The sequence below is a fragment of the Tyto alba genome, unplaced genomic scaffold (genome assembly GCF_018691265.1).
Source record: "Tyto alba isolate M040663 unplaced genomic scaffold, T.alba_DEE_v4.0 Super-Scaffold_30, whole genome shotgun sequence".
In the NCBI taxonomy this organism is placed as follows: Eukaryota; Metazoa; Chordata; class Aves; order Strigiformes; family Tytonidae; genus Tyto; species Tyto alba.
This window is the reverse complement of record NW_024881305.1, coordinates 3,919,182-3,932,180: the sequence shown is the minus strand read 5'-3', so window position 1 is coordinate 3,932,180 and position 12,999 is coordinate 3,919,182. Positions and strand designations below refer to the sequence as shown.

Genomic DNA, 12,999 nt, shown 5'->3' with positions numbered 1-12,999 from the left:
ATCATAACACGGGTCCACACCCCCACAGCAAAGCGCTGGGGAGCCGGGGAAGGTGTCGGTGATGGATCCCAGCCCTGCTGAGGTCCTGCCCAGGTGGAGCAATGCCGCCTTCCCAAGCACAGCCGTCAAGAGCTGCCTTGTCCCAGTCCTCCGCCGATCCCACCAGCCCAAAGCCCTTCCCAAGGCTCTGGGTAGGGTTGTGGCTCTGCTGGAATTTAATAACCCTGCTCAGCTGCTCCCTTAGCCTACAAAGGCAGATGGCTGCTGCTGGTTGGGGGCCGGAGAGCCAGTGAACCACCAGCAGCCTCCTGCTTGCCCCTGCGCGGCACCCTCAGGCTCTTTGAGGGGACCCCAAGGAGGAAGCAACTCCTCGGCGTGTGGGACACGGCAGAGCCCGAGCCAGGGTGTTGGTGCAAGCCAAGGACCCGATTTTAATCCTGAGTAGACAACTTCTCATCCCCTCACTCCAGGGTCTTGGTGCAAGCCAAGGACCCGATTTTAATCCTGAGTAGACAACTTCTCATCCCCTCACTCCAGGGTCTTGGGACCTCAGAGACCAAGGGATAGAGAAATCAACCAACAGGCTTCGGAGCACCCGGCAAAGCCCAAACAAGAGCCCCGGTACCCACCAGCCCCTCCTGCCCAGGACCCCCCGGTGATCTCCACACTCCCCAGTCTGGACCTGCTGCCCACCCTAGGGGCTGCCTCCCCCCACCAGCCACCCTGGTGGGACACAGAGCAGTGACAGGACCCTGGGGGCAGCCCGGTGCAGTCCCTCCCATCCGTGGTGGGCGTCCGGCCCAGGCTGGAGCACGCTGACCTTCAAGGGAGATTGCAACGGCTTATCTGTTTACTCAGGCATTTTGCTGGAGGGAGGCGTCGCAAGCGGGCTGAGTTTCATTTGCTGCCGCAACTCCCCCCCCCCCCCCCCCCCCATTCCAGCTGCCTTCGTGTCAGAGTTATTGATTAATTGCTCCGTGTTCACACCCAAGGGCCGCTGCTGGGGCGCCTCGACTGCACCGGCTCGGCTGGAGGGCTCAGGAGGCTGCGGGAGCATCCCCAGCGAAGAGCTGCAAAGGGCTTGGGCACCCCCCCCCCCCCGACTGCCAAAGAGCCAGGAGAACCCCAGCAGCACCCGCCGTGGCACCAGCACTGCTGAAGAGCTGCTGTTGGGGCGGTCAGGTGCTCGCAGCCAGCTGTGCGAAGCCCTCGGCGAACATCTGGGAAGGAGGGAAGCTCCCGGAGATGGCAAGACGAGAGCGAGCCGGGTGCGCGCCCGCTCGCTGGGAGCTAAGCATCCTGCTAATTTCCCTTTGCCAATTCATCAGCTGGCAACGTGCTTGGAATGAGAGCCCCTAATTAATTGCTCATCCGCATCCCCCCATCCGGGCGGCCTCCCCGCCCCCACCGCTGCCGTGCGGCCTCTCGTACACGTTTGCTGGCATTTTCAAATCGGAGGCATCCTAATTACCGGAGAGTTATAACACCTTCCATTTCTCGCCCAGCGGACTGACACCCTGTCAAGAGCAAAGAGAATTGCCAGAGGTTTTGACAACACTAATTGCCCCTATAATCTAAAAACACAAAGGAGAGGCGATTAGTCGAGAGGGCCCCAGCTCTCGATCCGACACGAGGTTTTCACAATGTTACAAGAAAACAAAAGCGACGCTTTTTAGAGTTTGATGGCTGCTAACAAAAGCAGAATTATATTTTCATACAACCTTTGTCTGCATTAAATGGCTTTTTCTTCCGCGCTCGGATGCGGAGCTGACACGGGGAAATGGCGGCGGCTTCGCGAGGGGATGAGGTGTGAACGGGGCGAACCGGTGCCGACTCTTGCGAGGGGCAGCCAGGCTTTGCCGCCTCCCGGAGCCTCAACAGATGCTGAAGTTGCATGAAGAATTTCCCCCCGACACGGAAAACATCCCCCTCCCAGCTAAGGCTTCCAGGGAGGGCAGGAACTTTCTTTAGTAAAAGGGGAAATGCCCATTTACAGCAAGTTTTGCTCCCGCTACGGCCATTCATCACACGCGCTGGTGCTGGGGAGGCTGTTCTGGTGTCCCGGTAACAGGGCATCCCCCGATAACCCAGGGGCTTTGGTCACTAAAAAAGCGCAGATCCAGGCGGTCACAGAGGTCAACACCACAAGCAAGAGCCAAAGGGCACTGAGCAGAGCGGCCCAGGGGAGGGGTACGAGGGGGTTAGCTGCACCCAGCCCCCTCCTCTCCATCCCATCCACCCGGCAGCAAAGTCCCTCCTCAAGCGCCAGAGCAGCCGGGGACCGTCCTCGCGCGCCCCGGTCGCCCCGCAGGCAGCAAATCCCTCGGGAAGCAGGTCCCAGCAGCCAGCCCCGCAGCAGCGGCTGGTCCCCGGCCGCCGCGTCACGAGCTGGCATCTGCCAGACACCGAGTCAGGAAGGGTTTGACTCACTCCTTGGCCGGCTGCCACCCCGCAAAACTGCTTACTAACAGCTCCGGCTGCCTCCCAGAAAGCCCCGGCGCTGCGGCTCCAACCGGCGAGCGGGATCTCGAGGGGGTGATTTTCCAGGCGGTCCTGGTGGTAATCCCTCCGTGCCAGAGGATGGGGCGGACGCGGCTCATCGGGCAGCGGGTGGAAAACGAGACGGGTATTACAGGGGAAACGCGGCGCTCAGCGTAAGCGTGGAGCAGCTCTGCCAAAGCCGGCTGAGCGAAACAGGATTTGGCCAGGCGCATCGCAGGAGGATGAGGGAGTGATGCTTTTATTTCAATTTTTCTTAGATTCTTTTTTTTTTTTATTATTATTATTATTATTTTTTTTACGGGAAGCAGATTGCAACTCCCAGCCACGAGGCAGAGCGGGGAAAGCCACAGCCTGACAGCCTGTCTTGGCTCTCAGCACCACGGGGCTGCCATCGGAGGGACGGCCGGCCGCCCTCCTGACCCCTGAGACAGCCGGCTTGGCACGGTGCAGAAGCCGGGACATCCTCCATCAGCCCGGGACGTGTGAGCAAGCCCATGGTTCGCTCAGCCTCAAAGCATCCCTGCACTGACCTTCACCTCCCAGCCGTGCCGTCACCCACGCCGGGAGGTTGCCGCAGGAGCCGCCGTGTCCCCCGGGGCAGAACGCCACGGCCGCTACGGGAAGGAGCATCTCCAGGTCCACACTGAACACCACACATCCAACCTCCTGCACCAGGACAGGCACATCCCAGACCTTCTCCCTCCTCCATCCCCACTGACCCGGGGGGGGGCTCTGGGGCCACCGGGATGAGCAATCCTCTCCCTGTGGTGGGTGCCTGCCAGCTACCCGGGGTGCTCGATACTTCCCGCAGAGCCCAAGGCGCTGCACATCCTTGCCTGAGATCTAATCTCGGGTTTTAACTCCCGATTAGAAACAGCGGCAAACATGTTTGCGCCGTTTTTCTTTTTTTAAACACCTTTTTCAAATCGAAAGCCAACAGAAACAAACGGTGGTCGGTGAGGGAGGCCAGGAGCTGGGAACAGAAGTGGGGAAACAACCACCACCGACAGCAGCTTTGAGTTTGCTGTTTTTAGGGGCAGGGGATGAGCAAATCCCTCCCTTCCCCGAGCACCTGCTTCTCCCTGCCGCAGCTGGAGGAGAGCAAACCTTTCCCACTGAATCCAGCCAAAGTGCGCAGGTACATCCACGCGTCCCCTCCTGCGCTCAGCATCCCCCAGCAAGCTCCGAGATTCAGCTGGCTCAGACCAGCGAGAGCTTCCAACGCCCGGGGCCAGGCAGCGATGCCACTCACACCAGCGTGACCCCAGCCACGGTGACGGATACCTTGATGGGGGGCACAGGGCCACCCAAACACTGCCCAGCCTCTACTCTCCGCTCACGTCACGCCACGGCTGGATCTTAGCAAGATGCAACGGAGACGATGGACCAAAACCTACCCAGGGTCGGAGGAGAAACCAAGCCCAGATCTACAAGGGAGCTCCAGCTCCACGTGCCAGGCTGGGTTTTGAGGCTGTGGGGTTATTTTATGAGTAACATGAACAGACTTAGCACCCAAGGATTAACTGCCCTGGTGGCAGAAGGAGGGTGAGCAGGCGAGGGGGCATCAGTGTAGCTACGTGGAGGACAACCAGCCTCTGATGTTCAGCTGCACGCAAAGAAAAGGAGGAATCAAACCCCTGCGTGTTCAACCCAACGTGCACCCTCGTTAGCGCAGCGCGCCCCGCCGGGGAGGCACTCATCACGCATAATTGGGCTGCGAGTCGCTAAAAGTTGAGCGGGAGCTGGCTGGGGCATGCTCAGGGCAGAGGCGATGCTTGCCGCCTGGTAGCCCCTTCCTCAATTTGGGGTGAGCCGCTGCCCCCGGGCATCGCACAGGCAGGACCCGGTGGGGGGGGGGCCACATCTCCTTCACGGGCACGGGGTGCCGGCACGGCTCGTCACGCCGAGGAAATCTGCAGGGATTGAAGTGACTCCTTTGCTCCCCCCTTCATCCAAAACGCCGTTGCTGCCGTCGCAGGGACGGTGGAGCGGGATGGCGGCGGGGGCTACGGGCTGGCAGAACTGGGGGCTCCGGGGAGGAGGAGGGGGAGCAGCAGGGGGGACCGGGGAGGGACAGAAGCACTGCAAGTTCAAATAGAAAAATCTAGCACTGCGCGAGCCGAGACGGACAGGCTGCTGTATTTTTTTCCTGGAGAGGGAACGCAGAAGGGCTGGTATTGATCTGTCTTCATTACCCATTTCACTCAAGTTTCAAATCAACAAAATACACTTTTCTGCTCCGCTGCCCTCCCTGCCGCAGCAGACAAAAGAAAAGCAATTTCCCGCAGTTTGCTCCAAACTCCTCTCCCCTTCCCTCAACGCCCTTCAGCCCCTCTCCCATTTCAGAAGCTTTTTAACCTCAGTCAGTTGCTCCAGCCGGAGGCTAGGAGACCTCTGGCTCTGGGAGACAAGCAGGGAAAGGGACCCCAAAGAGGGCACCCCATGATCCAGCGCTGCCTCCAAGCCAGAACTGACCCAGCACAAAAAACCCGGGGTGCTGCCTTTCCAAACACACTCCGGCACCTCGTAGTGTGATGGGTACTGGCAGCATCTCCCCACACCAGCAGGATCCCAGCGGGGATCCCCGGCTCCCGACCAGCCTCACGCAGAAGAGCGCCCCGAAAACCATCCGCAGCAAAAGTCCTCAAATGCAACCCTTTTTCAGCAGTCGCCAAGTTTCTAATAGTTTTAAAGTTGCAAAGAAATAAAACCATTTTGAAATGTCTCAGGGTGGATTTTTTGAGCGTGGGGTTTTTTTGGTTTGTTCTTTTTTTTTTTTTTTTTTTGGATGCAGCTGTAATTCGCGTGTCAGCTGTGAGGCTCTCCATGCACACCTCCAGGCATCTGGGGGGAGAGAGGGTTCATACTCCAAAAAAAAAAAAAAAAAAAAAAAAAATCCAACCAAAACCCGAGATTCCTACTGAGCCCAGCAGCTCCTTGTTTGCTTTTAGGAGCGAGCCATCGCTGGCTGTCGTTAATATTCCCGCTGGCTTGGCGCCCCACAAATGTCCCATCCCCGTCAGCAAGGTGGCAGGGAGCTGCTCGCTGCAAACACAAGTGCACGGCAATGGCAAGCCTGGGGAATTTGCAGCGCTGCTGGGTGCTGGGGGTCCTGCTCTCTCTGCTGACGCTGGGACCCCCCCCCGGCTCGTTTCACCTGGGACTGGGAGCCGGCTGGCAGGGAGCCGAGGGGAGGCCACTGAAACAGCTTCTCCCCTGTCCCCCCCCCTCCAAAATAGCCAAGGGATGTGGAAACCCAGCCCCCAGCCACGGAGGGGCCGCGGTGCAGCTGCACATCCACAGGGCAAAGCCGGTGGGGGTCCGGGCTGGCACACCGAGGGCTCCCCAGTTCCCAAACACTGCAATGAACCCCCCCCAGTCCTGCTGCACTCCCCCCCTCCCTCCCCAGCCAGGGGCTGCTGCACTGGGAGCCAGCCTTCCTCCTCCTCCTCCTCCTCCAGCCGTCCTGGCCAGTCTCATCCACACCACTCTGCTGTTAGATAAACTTCCTTTCAAAGGAGTCTGCTTAATCCTCTATCTCCCCTCGGTCAGATCCCGCTCCAGCTGCCGGCCGGGCTGGTGGGGCCGGGGGGGCGGCGGGAGGGGGGGGGGGGGAGGAAGAGGCCGGTCGCTGTTGAGTTATGAGCTATTTCTGACTCACGTCTACAACTTTCACAAGTCCTTTTGCAACACAAAAAGGGAGGAGGGGAGAGGAAGGCAGATCCAGTTCACTCCAGCAAAGCCGCCGGCCAGATGGGCAGGGAGGGGAGGAGAGAAAAAGCAGCTTGGAAGGGGGGGGGGGGAGGAATGGGATGTTCAAGGAGCGGCCAAGCAAGCCAAGCGCATGTGCGTCGTGTCCGGGGGAAGCGGCGGAGGGAGCAGCAAGGGATGGGGAGGAGAAGTGCAGGGACACACACCCATGGAGGGGAGCGAGGCGTCGGTTACCGGAATCTGACTTCACCCTCGCTGCCTTTGTCCTTCGCAGACATTTTCCACGCAGTGACTGCATTTCCTTCCTGCGAGCACCACTGGAAAAAGCCGCCTGTTTGTGCCGCAGAAGCCCTGACTTAATTCCTGCTGCCTCGGACCCGGCTGCTGCTTCCCAACCTGGTGAGGCAGCTGGGGGGGCTCCCCCAGCCCCCACGAGCTCGCCCCGGTGCTGGGATGGCACTGGCTGCCCCGGCCACGCAGCTCGCCGAACTGGGAGAGGAGCCAGTGCTCGCCCATCCCAGCCCCGGCTCTCGCCACCCTCACGCTGCCGTGCCAGCTCAGCCTGGCATAGGCAGGACCTCCAGCTCTGAGAGCGCTTGTGCTAATTACTTTCCTTTGTTAATTAAACCCACGTGGCTCTAATAAGGTAACCTGCTGTTCTCCGATAAATTTAATTAGCCTGAAGGGAGAGCCTCTCCGCACAGCTATTTAAATTGTCACTTTCCATCGCTTGGGCTTTGCTTCTTTCTGCCTCCCTCTCTCCCCAGGTTCACACCCCTTTTCGTCCCTTTCCTTCCCATTTTCTGCCCCTTTCTTTTGGCAGAGGAGGGGAGCAAAGGGGAGGTCCCTCCCTCCCATACAGGAGCAGGATGTCACCCAAGGGTGCTGCGCCCACCCAAAGCCCTGTCTTTCTGCCAGTGCCACAAAACCCCCACCCCAGATGAGCCTTTGTCCCATCCCAGCCATTGTCCCACGCTGGAGGACGTGCCCTGGCTGCACTCCCAAAGGACTGTCCCTTATCCAGCCCCTGAGGCCCACTCACAGCACCCAGCATCAATCCTGGGGTGCCCCAACCCTGGGAAACTCTGCACCTCCCTATCCCAAATGCTGTCCCAAGGTACAGTGGCACACGGTGACCTTCTCTCCCTGCTCCTTACCTTGCCTGGAGCCAGCCCTTCCCTTGCCCACCACAACCCCCCCACCCCCTCAAAAAAAAAAAAAACCACAAAATTTCTGAAGGTTTACAGGGCATTTAACTCTTTGTGGGCTCCTGGTGTGCTTTAGCCAACCTGAAGACAGACGCAACGTGTGTTTGCACGCGCACTTTCCCGCCAGCACCAATTTGCAGCTGAGCCCTTCCCAAAAAAAAGGGGCGATGGGGGGACACACACACACACACACACACAGATCCTCAGGGCTCACCTGCACCGCCGGCTGCTTGCCCTCATTGCTGCTGGGGGAGCTCAGCCCCGTGGCCTGCTGCAGCAGGAACTGGCGTGCCACCTGGAGAGCCTGCAAAAGAGACACAGCAGGGTGGGCAGGAGGAAGGGTGCCCTCTTCCTCCTCCCTCCTCCGGGCATGCTCCCCCTCCAGCTCCCCAGAGCAGCACCCAGACGCGGGACAGGCTGGTTCTCTGCGGGCTTGCTTCCCGGGGTGCGAGCGCACACGAGGAGGGCAGCGCTCCCCCGTGCTCCCTCCTGCCACACCAGCATGACCAGTACATCCCACCACAGACCACCGCTCTCTCTAACCCCCACAGGGACCCGGGGGCAATGCTATCCCCTTCCCAAAACCCCCACCCCATCTTCAGCAAGTCACCAGCTCCAGCACCTTCGTGCCTCTGGCAGGTTTTCCCACGGGTCACCCCCAGACCCAGGCGTCCCCCAGGCCCGGTGGAGGGGCCGGCTCCCAGCTGATTTATCCCACCCTTGCAGGGAGCCATCACTACATTTCTGCTGCAGCTGACATCCCCTCTGCCTAAAGCCACCGTGTGTATTTAATTTTACATCTGATCATCACGCCGGAGCACCAACAAGTCCCAGTCACTGCCCAGATTCGGGTCAGGCCAAGTGCAGGATCACACCCTGAACTAATAACCCATGAACACATCCACACAGAGTTTATGGTGATGCAGGAGTTTAGCAACTCACACAAATGACCATGATGAAACCTGCTTGTTTTTATGGGTGTTTGCCTAGAAAGAGTTAAGGGTTTCCTTAACTTGTTTACAGGGCTGAAGGTGTCTCACTGGGAAGTCGCACAACGGGCAAAAGAGGGAGAAACCAACATAAATTAATAAAAAAACACTGGTGGAGATGCACACAGGCACAAGCAACCGTGAATGAGCTGTGTCCAGCAGTGGCAGCAGCTGTAAAAAGCAGGTGAAATTAAGGAAAATCCTGCAAAGAGACAAGGAAGAGAGAGGAGCAAGTGCAAGCTGGCAAAAGAGCCAGCGGCCGAGGGTGAGCACCGGTGTGCACACATGCTGAGAAAAGGACCTTCATTCATGAGCTGAGAGCCAGAAGAGGGAAGAAAGCCCTAATGAAAACAACCCTGTGGTACCCGGCTGCTCCTCCCAGACCTGCTTCCTCGTACACTCCTTATTTTTGCTTTTAAAGAATTTTTTTTTTCCTGTGGGTTTTTTTTTTTTTTTTTTTTTTTTTCTCGGGTCCATTTCTGAACAACCAAGTCATTGTAGCCCTGCCTGCAGGACAGGTTTGCATTAGAGCCCAGCGCGGGGTCAGGGCCCTGCTCGGCGGTGCCGCCAGCGGCACGCGGGTTCCCCCGGCTGTCATCACCCCGGCCGTAAATCACCGCCCCGGCTTCCAGGAGGCGGCCGCACGCCCCAAGAAAGGGCCGCTTGTTAATTCTCTGCATTTCCAGCTATAAAGAAGAAAGCCCCCGGCCCGCGCGCCGCCTCTCCATCCCTCCCTGCCAAATCCGCTTGGAAACTGGAGCGGCATCGCCCACGGCGTGGATGCACCTTAATGCTCCACTCCAGCCCTCTCGCTATTTATTTAACCTTTGCAAACCAAGGAGCACCCACAGCACCCTTAAACAGTTGCTCAACAGAGCATCCATGAAGACTCATTACCTGTGTTTTAATCAAAAGGTCCCATTTCATGCTCCTCTCCGCGGGGAGTTGCTCAGGGAGAATGTATGCAACAGATCTAAAGCAAAGGATGTCTGAGCTGTGCCATTTTATATTTTTTTTTGGTGGATAAAACTATCTGACTCGCTCCTTGCAGGTGGACAGGTATTAGAAGTGCACTTGCAAAGTGAGAGGTAATTTTAAAGTTGCTGCAGAATCTGGAGCCCGTGCGCAGATGGTTTAGCAGACGCAGCCTTACTTATTTTATTAAAAAAACCCACTATCATTTCCTAGCAAGCGACCCAAACCCAACAGTTGTGCCACAAACACAGCCCAGGGCACCCTCTGCCCTGCCCGGCTGTGTTTGTCACCACACGTGTGAACCAAACGGCCCCGAGAAAGTCGAAAGCCCAGGAATTTCAAAAGCAGGCGGGATCCTAATTTTATGCTCCTGTGACGAATCGCCGGGGCTGCACCCAGGAGCGGGTGAAGCCCAGTAGGCCCAGCGCCTCTTCCCCAGCATCCCCGCCCAGCTGCTGGGGATGCTCAAAACCTGTGCGGCCACCAACTTGCAAACTCACTTTATCCAAACGATTTAAAAATAAAGTTCTTGAGGACAAACGTGGCCATTTGCTGCTGGGTATCACTGATGGTGTGAACCCCCGGTCCAACGCCCAGAGCCGATGCAGCCCCAGTGCAAGGCACGCTTCTCTGTGTGCACGTTATTTCCCTGTTATTAACAGTAATAGATGTGCATCGGTAATGTGAACACAAAAACCATGAGGACAGTTATGACAGCTCAAGGTCTGATATTTTAATTACTTTTTGAAATGAAAACAGTAATTCCAGTTAAAAGTCAAGGGTGGAGGAATTCAATCGACAGCTGCTCAGCACCAGCGTGCAGCGGAGCCGGCAGGTCCATGGCACCCACCCAAGGATGGGTGCTGGACCACTGGCTGCATCCCTTCTGTGCACACCAGCTGCCCGAGCTTTATCTATTTTTCCATGTTTTTGACAGAGGTTTGCATGGATTTGTCTCCTCCATCTTCACCACGTGAAATTCCTCCAGTGTTTGTAAGGACCATCTCACACAGACGATCCAGCGAGGCAGGTCCCTGCCCCAGCCCCACAAAAATCAGTGCAGCAGGCATGGGAAATACAGCAAAGAGGGGAGAAATGGAAGAGACACAATGCCAGCACCCAGGCAAAACGCTAGGCAGGAGTTCTCCCAATATCTCGCTTTCTAAACCCAAATACTGGCTGACCTGTGGGTGCCACCGAGTCCCCAGTGCCCGGCCGGCTCAGCCCCACCACTGGCCGCCCACCCCGCACCGCCTCTCAGGGGGGAATTTAATTCACTCCCCGCTGGCTCTCTCACTTTGTTGTGCTCTGAAGCACGAAATTACAAGATTTACAGGAAAAAAAAAAAAAAAAAAAATGACACGGCCTTACAATTGCTCACAGGGGCCTCTCCACCAGCGCCCCAGAGCTGCCCCCTCCCTCCCCACCACCCGGCAGCGATTTCCACTTAAGCTTAAATTCAGCTCAGCCTGCAAACCCGGGATGATCTGGCTGGCAGCGCCTGGGGCTGCAAACCTGTTGCACGGCTGCACCAGGCAGGTGGGGAGCCCTGAGAGCTGAATTTCAGGATGCAGAGCCCCGCATTACCTGCATTTGTTACCCTCACTCCAGAGGGCAGGAGAACCAGCCCGGGAGCTGGGGGGATAAAGCCTTTCCGTAGGGATGAGCAAGGAAAGTGTTGCCCACAACCGCCCCTTTGGGCTGAGGAGACGGGAAAGCAGAAGGGAGAAAGTCTCCCCTGTGGGAGCAGATGGGCTTTCACCTCCTGGCTCTGTGAACTGGAGAAAAAATGACTTTTTTTTTTTTTTTTTTTTAAAAAACTGTATCCCGCTGCATGGTATTATTCAAGAGTCATTAGCACGTTACCCGTAATTAGGAACGAATGGGTTGTGTCAAATTCATCATGCTCCTGGATGGCTTCCTTTGATCAGCAAATTATCCCATAAAAAAGTTTGTAATGTCTCAGACACTTCTGTCAAGAGCTGATGCTGTTTGGCTTTGCCCTCCCCAAGAGCAGCAGCACATTTCAGGGCTGAGGAAGAGGATGGTGACCCAGACTTAGCTGGGCCCACAACTACCCCAAGCTGCGCAGGGGCACGTAACACACCAGGTTTTTGCAGGGAGAGATGAGAGATGCTGCAAGGCGTGTGCTGGGACGGGGAGGGGGTCAATAAATGAACCACACTGGGATTAATCCCAGGCACAGCAAAGGCTCTGCCTACACACACTGCCGGGACCAGCTCTGAGCTGCTCCTGCGGCAGCTGAGGTTTCCCTGCCATGGAAGGGGGTTCCTGGGGTTCCCAGCCTGTGGGGATGCTCATCTCTCCCTGGAGACACCGAATCCCTCCAGTTTGCCAGGTAAACCGAGGCTGGATCCTCTCCCTGCCTTCAGGTGAAAGCATCTCATCCTCCAGTGGGGCAGCAGCCTGTTATCCCGGCTTCCACCCAGCGTACCTGGGGATTATCGCCGATTCTTTCCCCAAAGGCTTGTGCTCCAGCCTGGGGGACTCCACACCTTCACCCCTCTACGTGATGGAGGTGTCCCAGGAGGGCAGGAGGGCCAGCTTTTGGCTGCTTTCCCCACAGCAAACACCACAAACTTCCCTTTCTCCCACAGGGAACACCAGGTGCCACCTGGATCCAGCGATGGAGGAGCCCGGGGAGAGGCGATAGCAGCACCCATCCCATTTAGGGTGGCTGACTCCCACTTCAGCCCCTGTATTAACCCCTCATCCCTGCCTGGCCGCTGCCTTTTTCTCCTCAAAACCTGCCCGAGCTGAGCCTCCCTGACACCCCCTTTGCCTGGTCAAACTGAGAAGAAATAGCTCAAGATGTTCAAAAAAGTTTGGCGAGGATGGAGACATCCATGGATCTTTCTAAAAGCACAAGCCTCAGCCTCCCAGAAAATCAAAAAGGGCAACGGAAAACCTTGCCCAGGGTATTTTTAAACTACCTTATTCGACCAGGTATTTAATTTTATGAGGGTGTACTTTTTAATTACGCCCAGCAGTGCCCGGATGCTCCAGCTGCCGGAGCCAAAAGCAGCGCAGGGGGGAGCGCGTTCACCCGGCCCGCGATGGGAACCGCTGACCAAAAATAGCTGAGGGATTTTCCACCTGGATGGGATCAAAGCTTTGCATGGGGTTTTAACCTCCAATGAGTGGAAAGCCACCCTAAAAATGATACTAAACCAGGAATTTGCAAGGAAGGAGGCAGAAGGAGGATCTACAAAGAGAGTCTGTATCTTCCCTTCTCCCTCCGTTCTGTCTGGAGGGTAGAAAGAGGTTGGGAAGGGATGAAAAAATGTTAAAAAAAAAATTTTTTTACACTAACCTCATAAAAATGACATCGTCACATTCCAGAATTAGAGCTATTAAAACAACACACACACACGGATATTTTTAGATGGATATTAACGGTAAATGATGCCATATTGAGAAGCACTTCCACCCAGCCCAGCCCCGGCCTTGCTTAACCAGAACCAAATGGCTCAAAGAGATCAAAATTAACAAAAATGACACAATTCTTCACAGAGGGAAAAAAAAAAAAGTCCTTTTTACAACCAGCTCTGTGCCTCTCTCTTGGCCCCAGCTGTTCTCTCTTTTGCTGCACA

The 12,999-nt window shown here is 56.7% G+C and overlaps 1 protein-coding gene across 8 annotated transcripts in view; it reads right to left on the bottom strand.

Annotated features, from left to right (window-relative positions):
- Nucleotides 1-12,999, bottom strand: part of FOXP4 (forkhead box P4) — a 62,465-nt gene that overhangs the window by 22,853 nt on the left and 26,613 nt on the right. For 7 of the 8 annotated variants that reach the window (XM_042800113.1, XM_042800112.1, XM_042800117.1 and 4 more), the window contains one exon: nucleotides 7,636-7,725. The exons of the other annotated variant lie outside the window; for it this stretch is intronic. In XM_042800113.1, the coding sequence (XP_042656047.1) occupies nucleotides 7,636-7,725 (90 nt within the window). The remainder of the gene's footprint in view (nucleotides 1-7,635; nucleotides 7,726-12,999) is intronic. 8 annotated transcript variants of the gene reach the window in all.